This window comes from Nerophis ophidion, linkage group LG18 (genome assembly GCF_033978795.1).
Source record: "Nerophis ophidion isolate RoL-2023_Sa linkage group LG18, RoL_Noph_v1.0, whole genome shotgun sequence".
NCBI classification, from domain to species: Eukaryota; Metazoa; Chordata; class Actinopteri; order Syngnathiformes; family Syngnathidae; genus Nerophis; species Nerophis ophidion.
Window position 1 is genome coordinate 36751681 of NC_084628.1, and position 23137 is coordinate 36774817.

The window sequence follows — 23137 nt, forward strand, 5'->3', positions numbered from 1 at the left end:
ATTTAGTGAAAAAAATTTAAATGTTTTATTTTGTTGACAAAGAGGTTCCTGACAAAGTCAAAAAGCTTTGATGCAAAAAAATAAATGTATGTGGTGTTTTTATGCATTTAAAAACTAAAACGGGTCGGTGCCGACCCTAACACAAGACGAAGGTTAAGGACACTCACCTTTTGTTTATTTTTGGTTTATTAAGGATTAGACACCTTTTTAAGTTGTGCGGACGCTACCCTTCTTTGTGGGGACATTGTTGATTGTCCTGTCATGTTCGGATGTACTTTGTGGACGCCGTCTTTGCTTTAAAGTAAGTCTTTGCTGTCGTCCAGTTATCTGTTTTTTTTAATTTTCTAACCAGTTCAGTTTTAGTTTTGTTCTGCATAGCCTTCCCTTAACTTCAATGCGTTTTTTTAGCGGCACTCACCACCTGTCACATCAAACCCTGACTTATTTGGACTTTTTTGCCGTTTCCTGTGTGTAGTGTTTTACTTCTTGTCTTGCGCTCCTATTTTGGTGGCTTTTTGTCTTTTTTTGGTATATTCCTGTAGCAGTTTCATGTCTTGCTTTGAGCGATTTTTCCCGCATCTACTTTGTTTTAGCAATCAAGAATATTTCAATTGTTTTTAACCTTCTTTGTGTGGACATTGTTGATTGTTTTGTCATGTTTGGATGCACATTATGGATGTCGTCCTTGCTCCACAGTAAGTCTTTGCTGTCGTCCAGCATTTTGTTTATGTTTATTTTGCCGCCAGTTCAGTTTTAATTCCATTCTGCATAGCCTTCCCTAAGCTTCAATGCCTTTTCTTAGCGGCACTCACCTTTTATTTATTTTTGGATTAAGCATTAGACACCTTTTTAAGTTGTGCGGGCGCTACCCTGCTTTGTTGGGACAATGTTGATTGTCCTGTCATGTTCGGATGTTCTTTGTAGACGCCGTCTTTGCTTTAAAGTAAGTTTTTGCTGTCGTCCAGCATTCTGTTTTTTTTATTTTCTAGCCAGTTCAGTTGTAGTTTTGTTTTGCATACCCTTCCCTACACTTCAATGCCTTTTCTTAGGAGCACTCACCTTTTGTTTATTTTTGGTTCAAGCATTCGATACCTTTTTACCTGCACCCTGCCTCCCTTTGAGACACTTGTGATTTAGGGCTATATAAGTAAACATTGATTGACTGATTCATGTAAACTTCTTTATTATTTGTTTAAAAAAAGAAAATCGACACCGACAACACATGCAAAAATCCACACAACAAAAATCGTCGGGCCAGAGATTTAGATTGACAATCCATGTTTTATTTTGAAAATGGGTTAGCACTCAAGACTGACTCAATAAAAAGAGGCAGCAAGGTGGTCGGTTGAAAAGCATGGACTATCTTGTGACCACCCTGCTAACTTCTGACAAGCAGTTTCTACACATATTGGAGTTGGAGGTCGGGGGGGGAACACACACTTTACAGAACATTTGAAGGAGGAAAGAAAAAGTCTTAACAACACCGCTCAAATGAAAATGAGCCGACAGGAAGTGAGGGTGCTGATGAGTCATGCTCCTTCACAATAAGACTGGGACACCTCCTTAGAATTAGTCCACTTCTTCCAATAATACATGTTTAATATACAGTATATATTTATACATATATTCATATATATATAAAAAAACAAGACGCTAGTTCTCTCACGACAAAGCTATGCAGATTTATCATAGAAACCGCTGACGAGACAATCGACCCACACACAGGCACAGAGCACAAGCTTGCAGGCAGGAACGGGAATGTTAAATAGTACAAAAACTTTTTTTTTTTTGTCTTTGTTGCTTCGTGCGAGGAAGTCGCCCCTGCCAGGAAACATACAACGCTCGCTCGGCTGAGGGTCGCAACTTTTTTTTTTCCGCGTGTGTGTGTGTGTGTGGTTTTTGTGTGCGTGTGGGTGTGTGTGTGGTTGTGTGTGTTTCAGTCAAAACGACCAACGCTGGTGAGGCAGTGACAAGAGACGTGGGGGTTTCAGACGTCGTGGCCATGAAACGTGTGTCTGATGACGGGAACCCGTAAAACGAGCGGTGGCAGGTCAAACATGCACAGACAAGCCTCGGAGTGGAAACCAAAGCAAAGAAAAACTCAGTTATTTACCGTAAATGCTCCAGTTAGCACCTTTATTCAGTTAAAGGCCCACTGAAAGCCACTACTACCCACCACGCAGTCTGATAGTTTATATATCAATGATGAAATATCAACATTGCAACACATGCCAATACGGCCTTTTTAGTTTACTAAATTGCAATTTTAAATTTCCCGCGGAAGTGACGTCATGCATTGTGGAGGACATTTTGTTCCGGCACCGTTCACAGCTTTAAGTCGTCTATTTTCATCGCATATTTCCACAGTATCATGGACATCTGTGTCGGCGAATCTTTTGCAGTTTGTTCACTGAATAATGGAGACGTCGAAGAAGAAAGCTGTAGGTGGGAAGCGGCGTATTGCGGCCGGCTTTAGCAACACATACACGGCCAGTGTTTCATTATTTACATTCCCGAAAGATGACGATGAAGCTTTACTATGGAACAGAGCGGTCAAGCGAACACGGTTGGATTGTGAAGTGAATTATATTTATATAGCGCTTTTCTCTAGTGACTCAAAGCGCTTTACATAGTGAAACCCAATATCTAAGTTACATTTAAACCAGTGTGGGTGGCACTGGGAGCAGGTGGGTAAAGTGTCTTGCCCAAGGACACAACAGCAGTGACTAGGATGGCGGAAGCGGGAATCGAACCTGCAACCCTCAAGTTGCTGGCACGGCCACTCTACCAACCGAGCTATACCGCCCCACACACACAAAGTACAGTTAATTATGCAGCGATCGTGTTTCGAAGAGGGTCGCTTGCGAAGGGCAGAGATGGGCATCGCCACCACCCGTCGACTGGTGCTGAAGAAAGGTGCGGGCCTGACCTTCAGGTTGTACGGGTACGACCATAACTCACTAAAACACTAGTAACACAATAAGCAGATGAGAGATTTTCCAGAATTATTCTAGTAAATTTGTCTAATAACATCTGAATCGCTCCCACTCTATAGTATTTTTTTTCCTTCTAGTCCTTCACTCTCAATTTCCTCATCCACGAATCTTTCATCCTCACTCAAATTAATGGGGAAATCGTTGCTTTCTTGTTCCGAATCGCTCTAGCTGCTGGTGGCCATGATTGTAAACAATGTTCAGATGTGAGGAGCTCCACAACCCGTGACGTCACGCGCACATCGTCTGCTACTTCCGGTACAGGCAAGTCTTTTTTTTATCAGCGACCAAAAGTTGCGAACTTTATCGTGGATGTTCTCTACTAAATCCTTTCAGCAAAAATATGGCAATATCGCAAAATGATGAAGTATGACACATAGAACGGACCTGCTATCCCCATTTAAATAAGAACATCACATTTCAGTAGGCCTTTAAACACAGCAGCGTTTGGTCCGGAAAGAAATTTACCGTCAATTTTTAGAACTGGGTCAACAGATGTGGCTGTAGGCAACCTCTTCGTTCATTCTTAACTCTACAAAATGGCAGTAGCTGCATTTGAAGTATCGTTAGCAACTTAGTTATCTTAAAACTGTTGCTACTCAGCTGTTTCTGTCCAATTCATGATCACTTTACCTACGACTCTGCGGTACTATTGCTGACTAAGCAGTTTGCGCATAACTAATTAACATTTATAAGTGTTTCTTGTCTACTTTCTCATGCACTCCAAATCATCACAACTTTAGTTTATTTTCTCCAGATCAAAATCCTATTTCCTGTTGGTCCTAAATAAAGGGCTGTCAAAAGATCATTTACGGTAATTATTTGTTCACCTTTCTAATATTTTCCACATCTTTTTATTTAAGTTCTTGATCATCTCAACCAGTTAAATAAAATGACAATTAAAAAAATAAAATACACATTGAGTTCCTGGGTTTAAAGTCAAAGTGCGTGCCAGACAAGTGTGTGTGTGTGTGTTTGTGTGTGTGTGTGTTGTTGTATTTCTGCCCTTCTTGAGACATCAACAGGGAAAAGTAGCTTCCATATGAGGAGGTGTGAACAAGTCAGGACATAAATCATGGTCCCAAAAAACATTGCATCTAATAGAAAATCCATCAGAATTAAGGATTTTTCAAATTGACTGTGTTTGTTTTAAAAAGTGCTCCCCCTCTGTTCAACATATGAAATAACAAGTGTGTGTAAGAAATTGAAATAAAACAATGAAAGTAAATAAATATGTATATAAAGACATACTGTAGTAACTTGAAGTAAATAATGAAGATTAAAAAACAATTATAAACAAAGAAAAAGAAAAATTAACTAAAAGCAGTCTTTTTCTCACAATGTGTCGACTTTTTTCTTAATAAATGGGGAAAAATGTTTCTGTAATATTACAATATTTTCTCATAAAATTACTACTTTATGTATGCTAACTTTTTAATGCAAAATTGGCGACATTTGTCATATAAAATTCGAACTTTTTATCATAATATTGCAAATTTTGTTGTTGTTGTAAAACAGTGACATTTTTGGAGTAAAATTATTAGAATCAGAAATACTTAATTTCCCCTCAGGGATTAGAAAACATTTTCAAAAATAAATGACTTTTGTCATAATTTTGCTGAGTAAAATTTTGATTATTATTATAATTTTGCCAACGTTTTAAAGTTTTCTACTAAATGTTGTAAATGTTCCAAAATTTTTCAGTCTTTTTCTCACAGTGTGTCGACTTCTTTCTTATAACATTGGGAACAATTTCTCCTATTCTTTCTCGTAAAATTCTTACTTTTTAATGCAAAATTGCGACATTTGTCGTATAAAATTCAGACTTTTATCACAATCTTGCCAATTTTTTGTGTTGTTCTTGTGAAAAACAGTGACATTTTTTGAGTAAAATGATCAGAATCAGAATCGGAAATACTTGATTTCCCCTCTGGGATTAATAAACATTTTCAGAAATAATGACTTTTGTCATAATTTTGCTAAGTAAAATTTGGATTATTATTATAATTTTGCCAACGTTTTAAAGTTTTCTACTAAATGTTGTAAATGTTCCAAAAATTTGCAGTCTTTTTCTCACAATGTGTCGACTTTTTTCTTATAACATTGGGAACAATTTCTCCTATTCTTTCTGTTTCTCGTAAAATTCTTACTTTTTAATGCAAAAAAGGCGACATTTGTCGTACAAAATTCAGGCTTTTTTCACAGTCTTGCCAATTTTTTGTGTTGTTCTTGTAAAACAGTGAAATTTTTTGAGTAAAATGATCAGAATCAGAATCGGAAATACTTGATTTCCCCTCGGGGATTAATAAACATTTTCAGAAATAATGACTTTTGTCATAATTTTGCCAAGTAAAATTTTGATTATTATTATAATTTTGCCAACGTTTTAAAGTTTTCTACCAAATGTTGTAAATGTTCCAAAATTTTTCAGTCTTTTTCTCACAATGTGTCGACTTCTTTCTTATAACATTGGGAACAATTTCTCACATTATTTCTGTTTCTCGTAAAATTCTTACTTTTTAATGCAAAATTGCGACATTTGTCGTATAAAATTCAGACTTTTATCAAAATCTTGCCAATTTTTTGTGTTGTTCTTGTAAAACAGTGACATTTTTTGAGTAAAATTATCAGAATCAGAAATACTTAATTTCCCCTCGGGGATTAATAAACATTTTCAAAAATAATGACTTTTGTCATAATTTTGCTAAGTAAAATTTTGATTATTATAATTTTGCCAACGTTTCAAAGTTTTCTACTAAATGTTGTAAAGTTTCCAAAATGTTTCAGTCTTTTTCTCACAATATGTCGACTTCTTTCTTATAACATTGGGAACAATTTCTGATATTATTTCTGTTTCTCGTAAAATTCTTACTTTTTAATGCAAAATGGCGACATTTGTCGTATAAAATTCTGACTTTTATCACAATCTTGCCAATTTTTTGTGTTGTTCTTTTAAAGCAGTGACATTTTTTTGGAGTAAAATTATAACATTTGTCATAATTTTGCCAACTAAAATATTGCATTTTAAAGTTTTCTTCAAAAATTTGACTTATGTTGAGTGTTATTAGGACTCTTATCATAAAATTGCCAAAAATTCTACGCTTTTGGAATTGGGGGTTGAATCACCATAAATTATTCCCGGGCGCGGCACCGCTGCTGCTCACTGCTCCCCTCACTTCCCAGGGGGTGATCAAGTGGATGGGTCAAATGCAGAGAATCACTTTGCTACATCTAGTATGTGTGTGACAATCATAGGTACTTTAACTTTTAAAATTGCGACTGTTTTTGAGTAAAATTCCAACTTTTCTCATAATATTGAACAAGTGTTCAGTTTTTCTTGTAAAATTTTGACTTGCCTAGAGTAAAATGATGACTTTTGTTATAATACTGCTAAAAAAATTTAGTTTTTCTCGTGAAATTGTGACTTTTTTCCTGTGAAAGTCCAACTCATTTTTCATTAGTCTTTTTTATATTTGTATAGTATGTATTTATTATTAATGTTGTAAATACACATCTTTATATATCTCGAAAGTGTGGTCCTAAAGAGGTAGGCATTTTTCAGAGGTCTCAAGAAGGTGAGAAATACAAGTGTGTGTGTGTGTGTGTGTGTGTGTGTGTGTGTGTGTGTGTGTGTGTGTTCTGGCAATGCTGACTTAATGGGGACATCGCTCTGTTTACACAGTCACCTTTAGGGGACCTCTGACGGTATGGGGACCAAAAAACTAGTTCCCTAAAGGGAAGCCTTTTTAAATGATAGTCAGATCCATTCTGAACCATATGAACTATTTTCCCCCAGGGTCCCCAGTAAGTCTGATCAGCACATTACTTCATCAATCCAGAGATTTAAAGACGTGTATGAGCTAACTGGGCAGTGGCCATTTTACGCCATTTTACGCCATTTTTTTCATGCCTCCACAACCTGTAGAAAGGGTGGTCCCCACAATGTCTGATCAAACACTTGGTCCCCATTACAAATGATAACGTGTGTGTGTGTGTGTGTGTGTGTGTGTTCTGGCAATGCTTACTTAATGGGGACATCGCTCTGTTTACACAGTCACCTTTAGGCGACTTCTGACGGTATGGGGACAACAAAACAGGTCCCCTAAAGGGAAACCTTTTTAAATGATAGTCAGATCCATTCTGAACCATATGAACTATTTTTCCCCAGTGTCCACAGTAAGTCTGATCAGCACATTACTTCATCAATCCAGAGATTTAAAGACCTGTATGAGCTAACTGGGCAGTGGCCATTTTACCCCATTTTTTTTCATGCATCCACAACCTGTAGAAAGGGTGGTCCCCACAATGTCTGATCAAAAACCTGGTCCCCACAAGGTATGATCAAACACTTGGTCCCCATTAAAAAATGATAACCTGTGTGTGTGTGTTCTGGCTATGCTTACTTAAAGGGGACATCGCTCTGTTTACACAGTCACCTTTAGGGGACTTCTGACGGTATGGGGACAACAAAACTAGTTCCCTAAAGGGAAACCTTTTCTAATGATAGTCAGATCCATTCTGAACCATATGAACTATTTTTCCCCAGGGTCCCCAGTAAGTCTGATCAGCACATTACTTCATCAATCCAGAGATTTAAAGACGTGTATGAGCTAACTGGGCAGTGGCCATTTTACCCCATTTTTTTCATGCCTCCACAACCTGTAGAAAGGGTGGTCCCCACAATGTCTGATCAACAACTTGGTCCCCACAATGTCTGATCAAACACTTGGTCCCCATTACAAATGATAACCTGTGTGTGCGTGTGTGTGTGTGTGTGTGTGTGTGTGTGTGTGTGTGTGTGTGTGTGTGTGTGCGCGCTTAAGGGCACTGGAAATGAAAGAACACCGTCGCCGCAACAAAAAAATGTTTTGGACGTTGGAAGTTTTAGCCGAGCTCCTCAAGCTTTGCTCTGCGTGCCTTTTGTCTGTATCACACTGTTGTGTTGCTCCGCCGCCATCTCAGTGAGGGCGTTTGACAATTCTTCCTCCAGTTTGCCCTTCCCGTCTGAAAAAATCTTCCTGAAATGGAAAAGAGGCGGGGGGGGGTGCGGGAGAGAGTGAAATTAGAAATGATTGACAACACACCATCGGCGTATTTCACAGGATATGTAAGAAGGGGTCTCCTTACATATTTCTTCACCACCATGACAACAGTCAGGGATTGTCAACAGACAGGTAACGACATACCATAATAGTCATCTCTGACAAATGCTCGCAGTTAGCGGATCAAATATGCAAAAGAACAAAAACGCAATAAAAAGTCGCCTCACACTTCTAGCTTACGCCCGCAGACGAGGAACTCATTCATTCATACTGCCGCCCCTGATTATTCTACCTCTTCCTCCCCTGTCGGTTAACAGAGAAACCATGTGAGTGCCTTACGGAACAATGTCGACACTATTATTGACCCAAATATGAAAGCCGGTATTCTACTCTCATAAAAAACTAAGTGGCACCAAACGGTTTCTCCCCAAAAGTCAGAGCTTTTCTTTTTGTCTCACACACACACACCTGTAGTCTGCCAAGCTGCCAAGAAAGTCTTATTTTTAATTGCAACAAAGCTCTGAAATCTTAGTGGACACATGCGTGCACAGCACCTCTTTGCTCTTATTCCCAAAATTGTGTACACTACTGAATTGGGGTCTTATGGCCACTTATGTGGACACTTATACTGTCATCTGGTGGTGTCAGAAGAGTATAACATTCAATGGAATTTGGGGGAAAAAAAGTGTAAAAATAAGAATTAGCATGTCACTAAACATGACGTACACGTTTGTGTACTTACGGACTAAGTATATCATGTCAAAATATGATTTTTTGTTCTTATTCTAATTAGGGTCCAATAAACCCAAATAGCAAATATAAATTCAAAAAGCATGTAAACAAACAGCTTGGGCCTGAAGAGGTTAAAAATTAAGTTACTTTACCGTCATTGAAAACTTTAAAAAAAATGTTGTCTTTGATTTTGTCCGTCTCAAAATGTTGCACCTTAAAAAAGACTGGTCTTATTTTAAGGTCAATACTCAGTACACGCTAAGGTTGTGCTGATACCAAAATGGATTTTGGGACTTCTCGAAATAAAGAAGACCACCAAAAATTGGCATTATTGGCTTTAGTTTAACCAAAAATATTAGGGTGCATTAAACGTATGTTTCTTATTGTCCTCAAATAAAATACAAGACAACTTGTTTTTTAGTACTAAGTAAACAAACAAAGGTTCCTAAATAGTCTGCTGGCATATGAAGTAACATATTGTGTCATTTTTTTACCTATTATTTTGTCAATATTATATAGGACAAACTGTAAAAATTATTTATTAATCTACATGTTCATTTACTGTTAATATTTGCTTACTTTCCACTTGAACATGTTCTATCTAAACTTCTGTTAAAATAATCACTTATTCTTTTCTTCTTTGATACCATACATTAGTTTGGGAGGATACCACACATTTAGGTATCGATCCGATACCAAGTCGTTACAGGATCATACATTGGTCATATTCAAAGTCCTCCTCGTGTCCAGGGACGTATTTCTTGAGTTTATAAACATAGTATGATTCTTTTTTTAAAAAGGAAAAAAATTGGACTAGTTACACTATTGTACTTGGTATCATTACAGTGGATGTCATGTGTAGATCCACCCATGGCGTTTGTTTACAATGTGACGCCGGTGAGCTACGGTGTTTAGTAAAGCATCTTTAGCTATTCCTCGTCCTGCTTGTAAGGAACTCACTTTATTTGTCGCCGTGGAGACGAGGATTATTGATTTAGACGTAGCTAAAACATTTCAGGATGGACGGTCGCCGATAGCTTTTAAAGCACCTCTTCCTGAGGACGCTTCAGTGTTATAACTTCACCTGTATCATTAGTTTTTAGACTAAAATGCATCCATTCTCCCTTTTTCTGTCTACACACTGTGTCTGCTTGTAAGTACTCTGGGATTGTGCGCTGCCGAACATGCTCCTCTGCTCATAAAACCAGCAATGTCATGACGTGACGACGACGAACCAGTACTTTTCAACCAGAGTATAGCACCATTTTCGACTCATTAGTACCGCGGTACTATACCAGTATAGTACAACCCTAGTACACATCATGAATTCTGCTTGGACCAAGCGATACAGGCACACATGCACAGTTGAACCTTTTCTACCTCTCTAGTATACATAGAAATAACTGTATTACATCACACTGTACCATCCGAGCAGATGAAAACTACGTGTAATGCTACATGCATAGAGAGTCTCGCACACTGTCTATTATTCCAGATTCAGGCTGATGTCACCAAGTAGTCCTCGACCAACAAGTCATTACAAATGGAGTACATGCTGATATCGCTACACCATAATCATACCCGTGTGTTGAAGCACAGTACGTCTGACTATGTTAGTTGTAATGTGACAACAATCCATCAGCTTTGTAGATTACCAAAGTTGTATGAAAACATTTTGAGAGATTTTATTATTTTGTATATTCTCAATGAAACACACCTTTTCCTCATTCAATGCGTTTTCTTTATTTTCATGACTATTTACATTGTAGATGCCCAAACTTTTAGACTCAGGGGCCGCATTGGGTTAAAACAATTAGGCTGGGGGCCAGGCTATATATATATATATATATGTATATATATATATATATATATATATATATATATATATATATATATATATATACACACACACATACTGTATATATACAAACCCCGTTTCCATATGAGATGGGAAATTGTGTTAGATGTAAATATAAACGGAATACAATGATTTGAAAATTATTTTCAACCCATATTCAGTTGAATGCACAACAAAGACAAGATATTTGATGTTCAAACTCATAAACTTAATTTTTTTTTGCAAATAACAATTAACTTAAAATTTCATGGCTGCAACACGTGCCAAAGTAGTTGGGAAAGGGCATGTTCACCACTGTGTTACATCACCTTTTCTTTTAACAACACTCAATAAACGTTTGGAAAACTGAGGAAACTAATTGTTGAAGCTTTGAAAGTGGAATTCTTTACCATTCTTGCTTGATGTGCAGCTTGAGTTGTTCAACGGTCCGGGGTCTTGTTGTCGTGTTTTACGCCTCATAATGCGCCACACATTTTCGATGGGAGACAGGTCTGGACTGCAGGCGGGCCAGGAAAGTACCCGCACTCTTTTTATACGAAGCCACACTGTTGTAACACGTGGCTTGACATTGTTTTGCTGAAATAAGCAGGGGCGTCCATGATAACGTTGCTTGGATGACAACATATGTTGTTCCAAAACCTGTATGGAGCTTTCAGCAATAATGGTTCCTTCACAGATGTCTTGGGCACTAATACACCCCCATACCATCACAGATGCTGGCTTTTGAACTTTGTGCCTATAACAATCCGGATGTTTATTTTCCTGTTTCAGTTTCCCAATATAATTTGAAATTTGGACTCATCAGACCACAGAACACTATTCCAGTTTGCATCAGTCCATCTTAGATGAGCTCGGGACCAGCGAATCCGGCGGCGTTTCTTGGTGTTGTTGATAAATGGCTTTCGCTTTTCATAGTAGAGTTTTAACTTGCACTTACAGATGCAGCGACAAACTGTGTTTAGTGACAGTGGTTTTATGAAGTGTTCCTGAGCCCGTGTGGTGATATCCTTTACACACTGATGTCGGTTTTTGATGCAGTACCGCCTGAGGGATCAAAGGTCCATAATATCATCGCTTACGTGCAGTGATTTCTCCAGATTCTCTGAACCTTTTGATGATTTTACGTACCGCAGATGGTAAAATCCCTAAATTCTTTGCATTGGCTCGTTGAGAAAAGTTGATCTAAAACTGTTCGACAATTTGCTTGGAAATTTTTTACCCTCGCCCCATCTTTGTTTGTGAACTACTTAGCATTTCATGGAAGCTGCTTTTATACCCAATCATGGCACCCACCTGTTCCCAATTAGCCTGCACAACTGTGGGATGTTCCAAATAAGCGTTTGATGAGCATTCCTCAACTTTATCAGTATTTATTGCCACCTTTCCCAACGTCTTTGTCACGTGTTGCTGGCATCAAATTCTAAAATTAATGATTATTTGCACAAAAAAAAAATGTTTATCAGTTTTAACATCAAATATGTTGTCTTTGTAGCATATTCAACTGAATATGGGTTGAAAATGATTTGCAAATCATTGTATTCTGTTTATATTTACATCTAACACCATTTCCCAACTCATATGGAAACGGGGTTTGTACAATGTAAATAGTCATGAAAATAAAGAGAAGGTGTGTACTGTAATTATCTTGTTAGCCCGGGTGCTAAAAATAAATAATTCAAGCCCAAGGAGATCTGCATTCATGATTAGCATTAACCCGCCATGGTGATCACTTTTCGACGAAAGTTGTCCGAAATTGATGGGCGGCAGATCAACCGCCACTAGTGTTCTTCTGAGTTCGTAGGCTGGTTGCTGTACTGTTCTGCCATTGTCACTTTGACATACCACATGCAGCAAAACAACAGCTTCCCATCCATCCATTTCCTACCGCTTGTCCCTTTCAGGATCGTTGAGGGGTGCTGGAGCCTATTTCAGCTGCATTCGGGCGGAAAGCGGGCTACACCCTGGACAAATCGCCACGCGGCTTGTTGAACTAAAACTGTTCTGCTTTTCAAAGCACCGTCAGACCATGAATTGATTAACGTGGTCCCCATACTTGCCAACCCTCCCGGATTTTCCAGGAGACTCCCAAAATTCAGCGCCTCTCCCGAAAACCTCCCGGGACAAATTTTCTCCCAAAAATCGCCCGAAATTCAGGCGAAGCTGGAGGGGGCGTGTCGACAGCCTGTTTTCACGTCCGCTTTCCCACAATATCAAGAGCGTGTCTGCCCAATGACGTCATAATTGTAGAATGATCGAGGGCGAGTTCTTGGTTTCTAATGTGGGTTTATTGTTAGGCAGTTTCATTAACGTCCTCCCAGCACGGTAACTAACAACATACAACAGCAGCAGTCCGTTTTTGTCTACCGTAAAGCAGTTCGTCTGCCTTAAACAGCAATGTTGTGACACTCTTAAACAGGACAATACTGCCATCTACTGAACATGCATATGGTTAGAAAAATAAAGATGGATAATTCAACCCTTAACTCAACAATGAGTAGATGAGTGTTATGTGTGTGTAAATGTGTACATAAATGAACACTGAAATTCAAGTATTTCTTTTATTCACTGAAAGTCAAGTATTTCTTATAGTCTTATATGAACTTAGCTGTAAATATACTCCTCCCCTTTTAACCACGCCCCCACCTCCCGAAATCGGAGGTCTCAAGGTTGGCAAGTATGGTGGACCCCGACTTCAATAAGTTGAAAGACTTATTTAGGTGTTACCATTTAGTGGTCAATGGTACGGGATATGTACTGTACTGTGCAATCAAGTTTCAATCAAGGACAAGTCAGAATAACGCTTGGCTTCCCTCGTCACACAGAACCTCTTCCTCCCAATAACCGAAGTCTAAAGTCCGCATCAGCCCCGCTAAGTCGTTACTTCCTAACCTAATGTGGTCAATGGCAACAAGTGGTGGTGAATGAATGAACGCACAAGTTACTCACTCACACATACACACACACAGATAAACCTCTAGAGGGAGCCGTACTCATCGTTGACAGGTGGACCGGTCTTGGCCAAAGTCTCTGACGCATCCAGAACTGGGTCTGAAAGGGGGAGGTCCGCTCCGTCGCCATTGGGCAGGAATTGGGCAGAGGGTGGGCTCTCTAAGCTAATGAGGTCGGCGGGAATCTCTGAGGGTCGCCCGGTCCCGTTACTCAGCTCTAAGTCGAAACCCGCGTTTTTGAGGCCTGCGTCGTGGGCCAGGAAGTCGTACATGTCTGGCGGTGATGCGGGGAGGTCACTGGCAGGCAGGGGGGACAAGGGAGAGGAGACATTGTCGAGAAGAGGGGAGGACGTTTCAGCATCCGGTGCTTTAGGAGCACTACGGATGGCTGAAGGCGGTGTGGGGGCGGCATTATGGACAGGCTGGTCAAAGGCAGCGAGGTCACACCCGCTCATGTTTGGATCAGGGTAAGGACCGCTTTGCTCTGCTGAAACGGGCGGACTAGGAGCAGGTTTCTTGTCTGGAGTGAAAGGTGACGGTGACACAGCCAGTGGCGATACAGGAGGACTACCTTTAGCCTTCAGGGCAGCAAGTTTAGGAGAGTGTCTACGCTTCGGCGGTATAGGTGTGCCAGATTTTTGAGCTTTAGTCCATTCCGGGGTGCTATGAGGAGGCTCGGTCTTCTTCTCCTCCTCCTCCTCCTCCCCCGGCCACTCGCTTCGTCTCTGCTCGACTAACGGCGCAATCTTAGCCTCGACGGCGGACCTGGAGACGGGGGGAGTCGGTGGCGCCGGACTCATCTCCGGGCTCGGCGCCGGCGCCGAGATGGGCGTGGGCGAGGGGTCGTTGGCCGGGGTGGACAGGCTATATGTAAGAGTGGTGGTCTCGCTAGAGGGGCTGTCCTGGGTGGGGTCATTGGTGGCAGTGGCCGTGTCGGAGTTGGTGGCTATGGAGGAGAGCGTGTCCAGTGCCAGAGCACCAGTGAAAGCCGCCAGCCTGAGAGAGCAGGGAGAGAACAGAGACACACAGACTAGACACCAGGGTGACCGTGACACAGGAAGGGGGCGCTCGGGAAGCAGCATGCAAGAAGATTAGTAGGTCTCAAAGGCCCCGTTTACACTAAGCCGGATAAGGTTATCCAGGGGAAATCCCACCTCACCTTATCCGTGTCCACACACAACAATGCCACCGTTTAAGACCCCCTCCACCGTCTGTACCGCCGGTGCAACGCGACCTAACTTCATAGTCACCTCCAGTGTTGCTTTGTGTGCAAGTTCTCGAATCAATCAATCAATCAATGTTTACTTATATAGCCCTACATCACTAGTGTCTCAAAGGGCTGCACAAACCACTACGACATCCTCGGTAGGCCCACATAAGGGCAAGGAAAACTCACACCCAATGGGACGTCGGTGACAATGATGACTATGAGAACCTTGGAGAGGAGGTAAGCAATGGATGCCATGTGTATCGGCTGGGGACATCTCTGCGCTGCTGATCCGCCTCCGCTTGGGATGGTTTCCTGCTGGCTCCGCTGTGAACGGGACTCTCGCTGCTGTGTTGGATCCGCTTTGGACTGGACTCTCGCGACTGTGTTGGATCCATTATGGATTGAACTTTCACAGTATCATGTTAGACCCGCTCGACATCCATTGCTTACCTCCTCTCCAAGGTTCCAGTACAGGCGTAATGTGATCAAACTTTCTTGTTCTTGTCAAAAGTCTAGCAGCCGCATTTTGTACCAACTGTAATCTTTTAATGCTAGACATGGGGAGACCCGAAAATAATACGTTACAGTAATCGAGGCGAGGCGTAACAAACGCATGGATAATGATCTCAGCGTCTTTAGTGGATAGAATGGAGCGAATTTTAGCGATATTACGGAGGTGAAAGAAGGCCGTTTTAGTAACGCTTTTAATGTGTGCCTCAAAGGAGATGTATAAATAATAATAAGATAAATAAGATAAATGCGGTGTGGCGCAGTGGAAGAGTGGCCGTGCGGAACCCGAGGGTCCCTGGTTCAAATCCCACCTAGTACCAACCTCGTCACGTCCGTTGTGTCCTGAGCAAGACACTTCACCCTTGCTCCTGATGGGTGCTGGTTGGCGCCTTGCATGGCAGCTCCCTCCATCAGTGTGTGAATGTGTGTGTGAATGGGTAAATGTGGAAGTAGTGTCAAAGCGCTTTGAGTACCTTGAAGGTAGAAAAGCGCGATACAAGTACAACCCATTTATTTATTTAATCTGAACATATGTCGCACCCCCGGCCAAACTAGGACTTATAGTTGGGGCTTAGGCCACATTAAACCAGCGTTTAAGGTCCCCCTCCTTGGATAAATTTTTACACGGGCCGTGTATTTCTTGAATCTCCAGCTCTTAGCGACTTAGGTGTGAAATGATTAACAAATTACCGTAAAATATCAATATTATTTATCTAATTCGCAGAAGAGACGAAGAAAATGTCAGCAATCGTCACACACACGTCAACCGATAAGAATTCGGCCGGGGGAGGGTCATGGCAGAAGTGCATTGTGGGTAATGGGATGCTACTTCTGCAGCTATTAAAATGGATCATTTCATCGTTGGCGGTAACTTATAAAAACTGAGAAGGGCTGAACAAAAATGGCAGCGAAAAGGAAGTCATGTACTGCAGATTACAAGCTGGACGTAGTGAAATATGCAGCGGAAAACGACAAAATGAAGCGGCGCATACCTTTGGAGTTGGCAGAGTTGTTTAGAAGCGACATCGAGGAAGAAGATTTCATGGGATTTAGTGAGTAGGTTGTTTGGTAAACTTAGAGCAGGTTTTATAGTTTATAGTTATTTAAGTGACTCTTACCATAATATGTTAGGTTAACATAGGAGGAACCTTCTCAGATTGTTATTTATGCCTCATATAACGTACACTTATTCAGCCTGTTGTTTACTATTCTTTATTTATTTTAAATTGCCTTTCAAATGTCTATTCTTGGTGTTGGGCTTTATGAAATAAATTTCCCCCAAAAATGCGACTTATACTCCAGTGCGACATAAATATATATATATATATATATATATATATATATATATATTTTTTTTTTTTTCTTTCTTTATCATGCATTTTCGGCCTATGCGACTTATAATCTGAAAAATACGGTGGTCCAAATAAAAAGAGGAGGCGTAGAATTCTCTTGTCGGGACGTGGGAAGACACTGTACAAGAGTACAGGTCTACACGTTTCTCCTCATTGAGCTAAATTTAATTCTGTCTCTGTTTAATTCCTTGCTTCTTGTCTTGTTTAATAGATGTCATCAGTGTTTGAACCTGACAATTATAATCAGTGTTAAAAATATTATACGGCTCTCACGGAAATACATTTTAAAATACGGTGGTCATTTAAGGGGTTAAAGGACTTAGTGTAGACTTGGCCAAAGATAGACAAGGCAACAGAAATCAAGAACCAAAAAATAAAAACAAGCGACTAAAAGGGTTTACCCCCCCCCCCCCCCCCCCCCCCCCCCCCTCCCCCCCCCCCCCAGTCCCCCACACACACACCAACATGGAGAGCGCCGACTAGTCCTGCAGAACACTAGGCGGCGACCCGCAGAACCACCTAGACGGGGGTTGAACAGTACCAGCGACCGTGCCAAGTAAGTCTTGCTTAAGTTGTCCAATGACCACACTGGTGAGGACCAAAGGCCTTTCTGTGTCTTTAACTGGTATTGCTTCAACCTTCATGTCATCACACACAAAAAAAAGGCTGCAGAGTTTCAAAACAAAAGAAACAAAACCAAAAGTGCAGTACTCCCTGCTCATATGGAATCAAAACAGAAAGCAACACACTCTCAGTGGACTCCACTCCAGAATAACCAGAACTTGTCCGAAAAAGTGCCTCGCTTAAAAATTTCATAGCAAATTCTTGGAAGTGGAGTGCAAAGTTCAACTGCTGATAGATTGTTGAAAGCAACAAAAAAAACGACAAAAAAGGCATCGTGGCTGTCAGCTCTACTCACTCTGGTTCTGTCAGGGGCGTGGTCTCATTTGGTTCTGTTGGTCCTGCTGCGTTGTGATTGGCTGTGCACTCCTCCTCTGTTCTGACTTCCACTATGGGCTCTTTGGACTCATCTTTCCTGCGGGACAGACATGGTTGTGTTTGGTGTTTGAGGCTCTTAGAGAAAGTGGTACAGTCGCCATACTTGCCAACCCTCCCGGATTTTTCGGGAGACTCCCCAAATTCAGCGCCTCTCCCGAAAAACCTCCCGGGACAAATTTTCTCCCAAAAATCTCCTGAAATCCAGGCGGAGCTGGAGGCCACGCCCCCTCCAGCTCCATGCATACCCGAGTGAGCCTGTTTTCACGTCTGCTTTCCCACAATATAAACAGCGTGTCTGCCCAATGACGTTATAACTGTAGAATGATCGAGGGCGAGTTCTTGGTTTCTTATGTGGGTTTATTGTAATTAACGTCATTAACGTCCTCCCAGCGCGGTAACAACACACAACAACAGCAGTCACGTTTTCGTCTGCCGTAAACAGCAGTATTTATATTATTCACATGTGAATAATGCTGTAGAATAGACTGTATGTTATTCAAATAAGCAGTAGAACATGGATGGATGGATGGACATGTGAAAAATGCTGTATAATAGATTGTATTTATATTATTCACATGTGAATATTGCTGTATAATAGACTATTCATATTATTCACATGTGAATAATGCTGTATAATAGACTGTATTTATATTATTCACATGTGAATATTGCTGTATAATAGACTATTTATATTATTCACATGTGAATAATGCTGTATAATAGACTGTATTTATATTATTCACATGTGAATAATGCTGTATGAATAGACTGTATTTATATTATTCACATGTGAATAATGCTGTATAATAGTCTGTATTTATATTATTTAGATGTAAAAAATGCTGTATAATAGACTGTATTTATTATTCACATGTAAAAAATACTTGTTTATTTTGAGAGAACTGTGGTGCTGAATTTCCTGCCAGGGATCAGTAAAGTACTTTCTATTATATTCTATTGTTTGTCCACCTGAGGGCAGTACAGTCACATAGTCAGCGACAGCAGATATAAAAGAAGCTTTAAAATGAATTTAAAGGCCTACTGAAAGCCACTACTACCCACCACGCAGTCTGATAGTTTATATATCAATGATGAAATATTAACATTGCAACACATGCCAATACGGCCTTTTTAGTTTACTAAATTGCAATTTTAAATTTCCCCCAGAGTTTCTTGTTGAAAACGTCGTTATTGGTTGGAGGGGACATATTATCCCAGCACCACGTATGGCTAAAAGTCGTCTCTTTTCATCGCATAATTACACAGTAATTTGGACATCGTGTTGCTGAATCGTTTGCAATTTGTCCAATTAATAATGGAGATGTCAAAGAAGAATGCTGTTGGTGGAAAGCGGTGGATTGCAGCTGTCTTTAGCACCAAAACACAGCCGGTTTTTCTTTGTTTGTTGTGAAGCTTTAACACAGAGCGGTCAAGCGAGCATGTTCTTCTACGTCAACCAGCAAGTTTTTGGATTGGAAAATTGTGATATTAAGTCGGCTCTTACCGGAGACATCAGTGGATTACTGGACCTCCTCCTGCAGTAGCTGTCAAAAAGGCAGCTGTGATCTTGACACTGGCGTTCACCGCAGCCATCCGACTTTGAGTTATGACTTTACGATCTCACTAAACCACTATTAAAACAATAAACAGAAAAAGGGATCTTCCAGAATTATCCTAGTAAATGTGTCTAATTACATCTGAAACACTCACACTGCTGCCGCCCGGAGCCGTCGCTTTTTCTTGTTTTTTTTGTGCTTTACTCTAACTTTCCTCATCCACAAATCTTTCATCCTCGCTCAAATTAATAGGGAAATTGTCGCTTTCTCGGTCTGAATAGCTCTTGCTGCTTGAGGCTATGATTATAAACAATGTGAGGATGTGAGGAGCCCTCACACCGATGAAGTCACGCGCACATCGTCAGCTACTTCCGGTACTGGCAAGGCTTTTTTATTAGCGACCAAAAGTTGCGAACTTTATCGTGGATGTTCTCTACTAAATCCTTTCAGCAAAAATATGGCAATATCGCAAAATGATAAAGTATGACACGTAGAATGGACCTGCTATCCCCATTTAAATAAGAAAATCTCATTTCAGTAAGCCTTAAAGGGGAACATTATCACAATTTCAAAAGGGTTAAAAACAATAAAAATCAGTTCCCAGTGGCTTATTTTATTTTTTGAAGTTTTTTTCAAAATTTTACCAGTCTTGGAATACCCCAAAATAAAGCTTTAAAGTGCCTTATTTTCGCTCTCTGCGAAGACACTGGCCATTTCCCTGTGACGTCACACAGTGCTGCCAATGTAAACAAACAATGGGAATACCACAGCAAGATATAGTGACATTAGCTCGGATTCAAACTCGGATTTCAGCGACTTAAATAAATAAATGGGTTGTACTTGTATAGCGCTTTTCTACCTTCAAGGTACTCAAAGCGCTTTGACACTACTTCCACATTTACCCATTCACACACACATTCACACACTGATGAAGGGAGCTGCCATGCAAGGCACCAACCAGCACCCATCAGGAGCAAGGGTGAAGTGTCTTGCTCAAGGACACAACGGACGTGACGAGGTTGGTACTAGGTGGGGATTGAACCAGCGACCCTCGGGTTGCGCACGGCCACTCTACCACTGTGCCACGCCGTCCCAACTTAACGCTGGCGTAAGCGATTCAACAGATCACGCATGTACTGAAAGAGATGGTTGGAGTATGAAAGTATTGAAGAAGAAACTGAAGCTATTGAGCGAATAGCTATTGACGCTATTCACAGCCATAGCATGGCCGAATAGCTGCGTTAGCATCGCCGGTAAAATGTGCGGACCAAACGATCAGGACTTTCGCATCTTTTGACACTGGAGCAACTTAAATCCGTTGATTGGTAAGTGTTTTTTTCGCATTAAATGTGGGTGGGAGGAAACGTAATATAGTTGCAAATGCACCTGCAGGTTATCCATACATCTCTGTGCCATGTCTGCTTTAGCACCACCGGTAAATAGCATGTTAGCATCGATTAGCGTAGCATGTTAGCATCGATTAGCTGGCAGTCAACATCAAGAAATCTCACCTTTGTGATTTCGTTGACTATCGTTGCAAATGCATCTGCAGGTTATCCATACATCTCTGTGCCATGTCTGTCTTAGCATCGCCGGTAAAATGTGGAGACACTCCGGTACATTCAATGGGGGTCTGGCGGCAGATTTCTTGACACTTTGGCATCTTTGGGCCAGTGGTGCAACTTGAATCCCTCCCTGTTAGTGTTGTTACACCCTCCGACAACACACCGTCGAGGCATGATGTCTCCAAGGTTCCAAAAAATAGTCAAAAAAACGGAAAATAACAGAGCTGAGACCCGGTGTTTGTAATGTGTTGAAAATGAAAATGGCGGGTGTGTTACCTCGGCGACGTCACATTCTGACGTCATCGCCTCCAGTGCGATAAACAGAATGGCGTTTAATCCGCCAAAATTCACCCATTTAGAGTTCGGAAATGGTCTTTTTTCTGCACCATCAAGGTATATATTGACGCTTACATAGGTCTGCTGATAATGTTCCCCTTTAAAGCATGAGTTGTAAACATAAACAAATAAAGTCATGTCCCACTTCCTGCTTTGAATTGCTACATTAAGACAAAATAGAAAATGTATCAGTAAAGTTTCAGATAGGAGAGTTATACTGCCTTGCTTGCTACACGCCCAACAATAATGCAGTTCTCCCATCCATCCATCCATTTCCTACCGCTTGTCCCTTACACATGCGAGAAAAAGTGCATCGACTGGCCTTCACGTGACCCTTTTAAAGCAGATTTGATTGCATTCGTTAATTCCTTACATGAAGGCGGCCTTTCCCTCCTCCAAGTCTTTGCCTTTGGCCCCGGAGCCGGACTTGCCACACAGACACATGATGAGGCCGCATTTGTTGACAAAGTAGCAGGTCACGTCCACGGCCAGGAGCAGGAGCACAAACGCCACCACCAGGATGCCCGCCCACAGCATGATGCCCGCCGGAAACCTGGCGTCCTCGTCCAAGTCTGCCACAGACACATCACAGCTTAGTCCGCGAACCGCCGACTCAAACAGGACTACGGCTACAAACAGCTCGGCAAAATAATGAAACCACTCACCTTCTCTCGGCGTCTAAGTGAAAGGATGAATGCACGACTGCTTACCACACCTGGCTATTTATTTGGCATTAGATGTCAGAGAAAGCCCAAACTTACGATATGTAAAGTATTGTCTCTAGATAAATGACACTTATTATGTATGATCAGACAGAATGTGCAGCTCGGTGGAAAAAGCACACGTCAATTAGAATGGTAAAAAAAACATTTGACATGCATGAAAAATTGATAGTAAAAAAAGAAGTTGCAGAAAGTATGCAAACTATTCCGGTGCAATTATCATCTTTTCTGTTAATACTTGTGACATAAAAGTTAGGTAGTGTTGGTCTTTATGTAATAATAATAATATACACACTTCAGTACACAATAAAGCATAAAAAATACCTACAAACCTCGTTTCTATATGAGTTGGGAAATTGTGTTAGATGTAAATATAAACAGAATACAATGATTTGCAAATCATTTTCAACCCATATTCAGTTGAATATGCTACAAAGACAAGATATTTAATGTTCAAACTGATAAACTTTATTTTTTTGCAAGTAATAATTAACTTAGAATTTCATGGCTGCAACACGTGCCAAAGTAGTTGGGAAAGGGCATGTTCACCACTGTGTTACATCACCTTTTCTTTTTACAACACTCAATAAACGTTTGGGAACTGAGGAAACTAATTGTTGAAGCTTTGAAAGTGGAATTCTTTCCCATTCTTGTTTAAAGTAGAGCAGTGTTAATTTTGACAGCAACATTTGATTTAGTTTTAGTCATAAATGATAAACGGGTTGTACTTGTATAGCGCTTTTCTACCTTCAAGGTACTCAAAGCGCTTTGACACTACTTCCACATTTACCCATTCACACACACATTCACACACTGATGGAGGGAGCTGCCATGCAAGGTGCCAACCAGCACCCATCAGGAGCAAGGGTGAAGTGTCTTGCTCAGGACACAACGGACGTGACGAGGTTGGTACTAGGTGGGATTTGAACCAGGGACCCTCGGGTTGCGCACGGCCACTCTCCCACTGCGCCACGCCGTCCCTAGTCATAGTCTTTTGACTAAAATGTAATTTAGTTTTAGTCATAATTTAGTTATTTAAATTGTTTTAGTTTCCGTTGACGAAATATCATAAGATTATAGTCGACGGAAACTACAGTAGATGTAGTCGACTAAAGGGTGATGTGTAAACTTTCCCTTCAATTTCTGAAAGTCAAAGCAAAACAGCGGAAAAATCACCGATACAAGTCGTATTTTGATGAAAATCATGTCTCAAATTTGGTATTTCAGGAGTAAGCCGTGTAATAAACGGGATAACGTCGAGTGAGTTGTATGTTGTGGAAAATGCTTACCTGTGTGTGGATTTCGGGGTGATTG

General features: G+C 40.8%; 1 protein-coding gene across 8 annotated transcripts in view; it reads right to left on the reverse strand.

The window, feature by feature from the left end:
• Positions 1-1261: 1261 nt before the first annotated feature.
• The window catches only part of ncam1b (neural cell adhesion molecule 1b), a 364821-nt gene continuing 342945 nt past the window's right edge, over positions 1262-23137 (reverse strand). For 4 of the 8 annotated variants that reach the window (XM_061878066.1, XM_061878064.1, XM_061878065.1 and 1 more), the window contains 4 exons: positions 21475-21673; positions 17565-17681; positions 13616-14569; positions 1262-8011 (listed from right to left, as the gene is read on the reverse strand). In XM_061878066.1, coding sequence (XP_061734050.1) covers positions 7891-8011; positions 13616-14569; positions 17565-17681; positions 21475-21673 — 1391 coding nt within the window. In that variant the 3' untranslated portion in view covers positions 1262-7890. Of the gene's footprint in view, positions 8012-13571; positions 14570-17560; positions 17682-21474; positions 21674-23137 lie in introns of those variants that run through there. The other 4 variants (XM_061878067.1, XM_061878068.1, XM_061878069.1 and 1 more) reach the window with 4 other exon arrangements.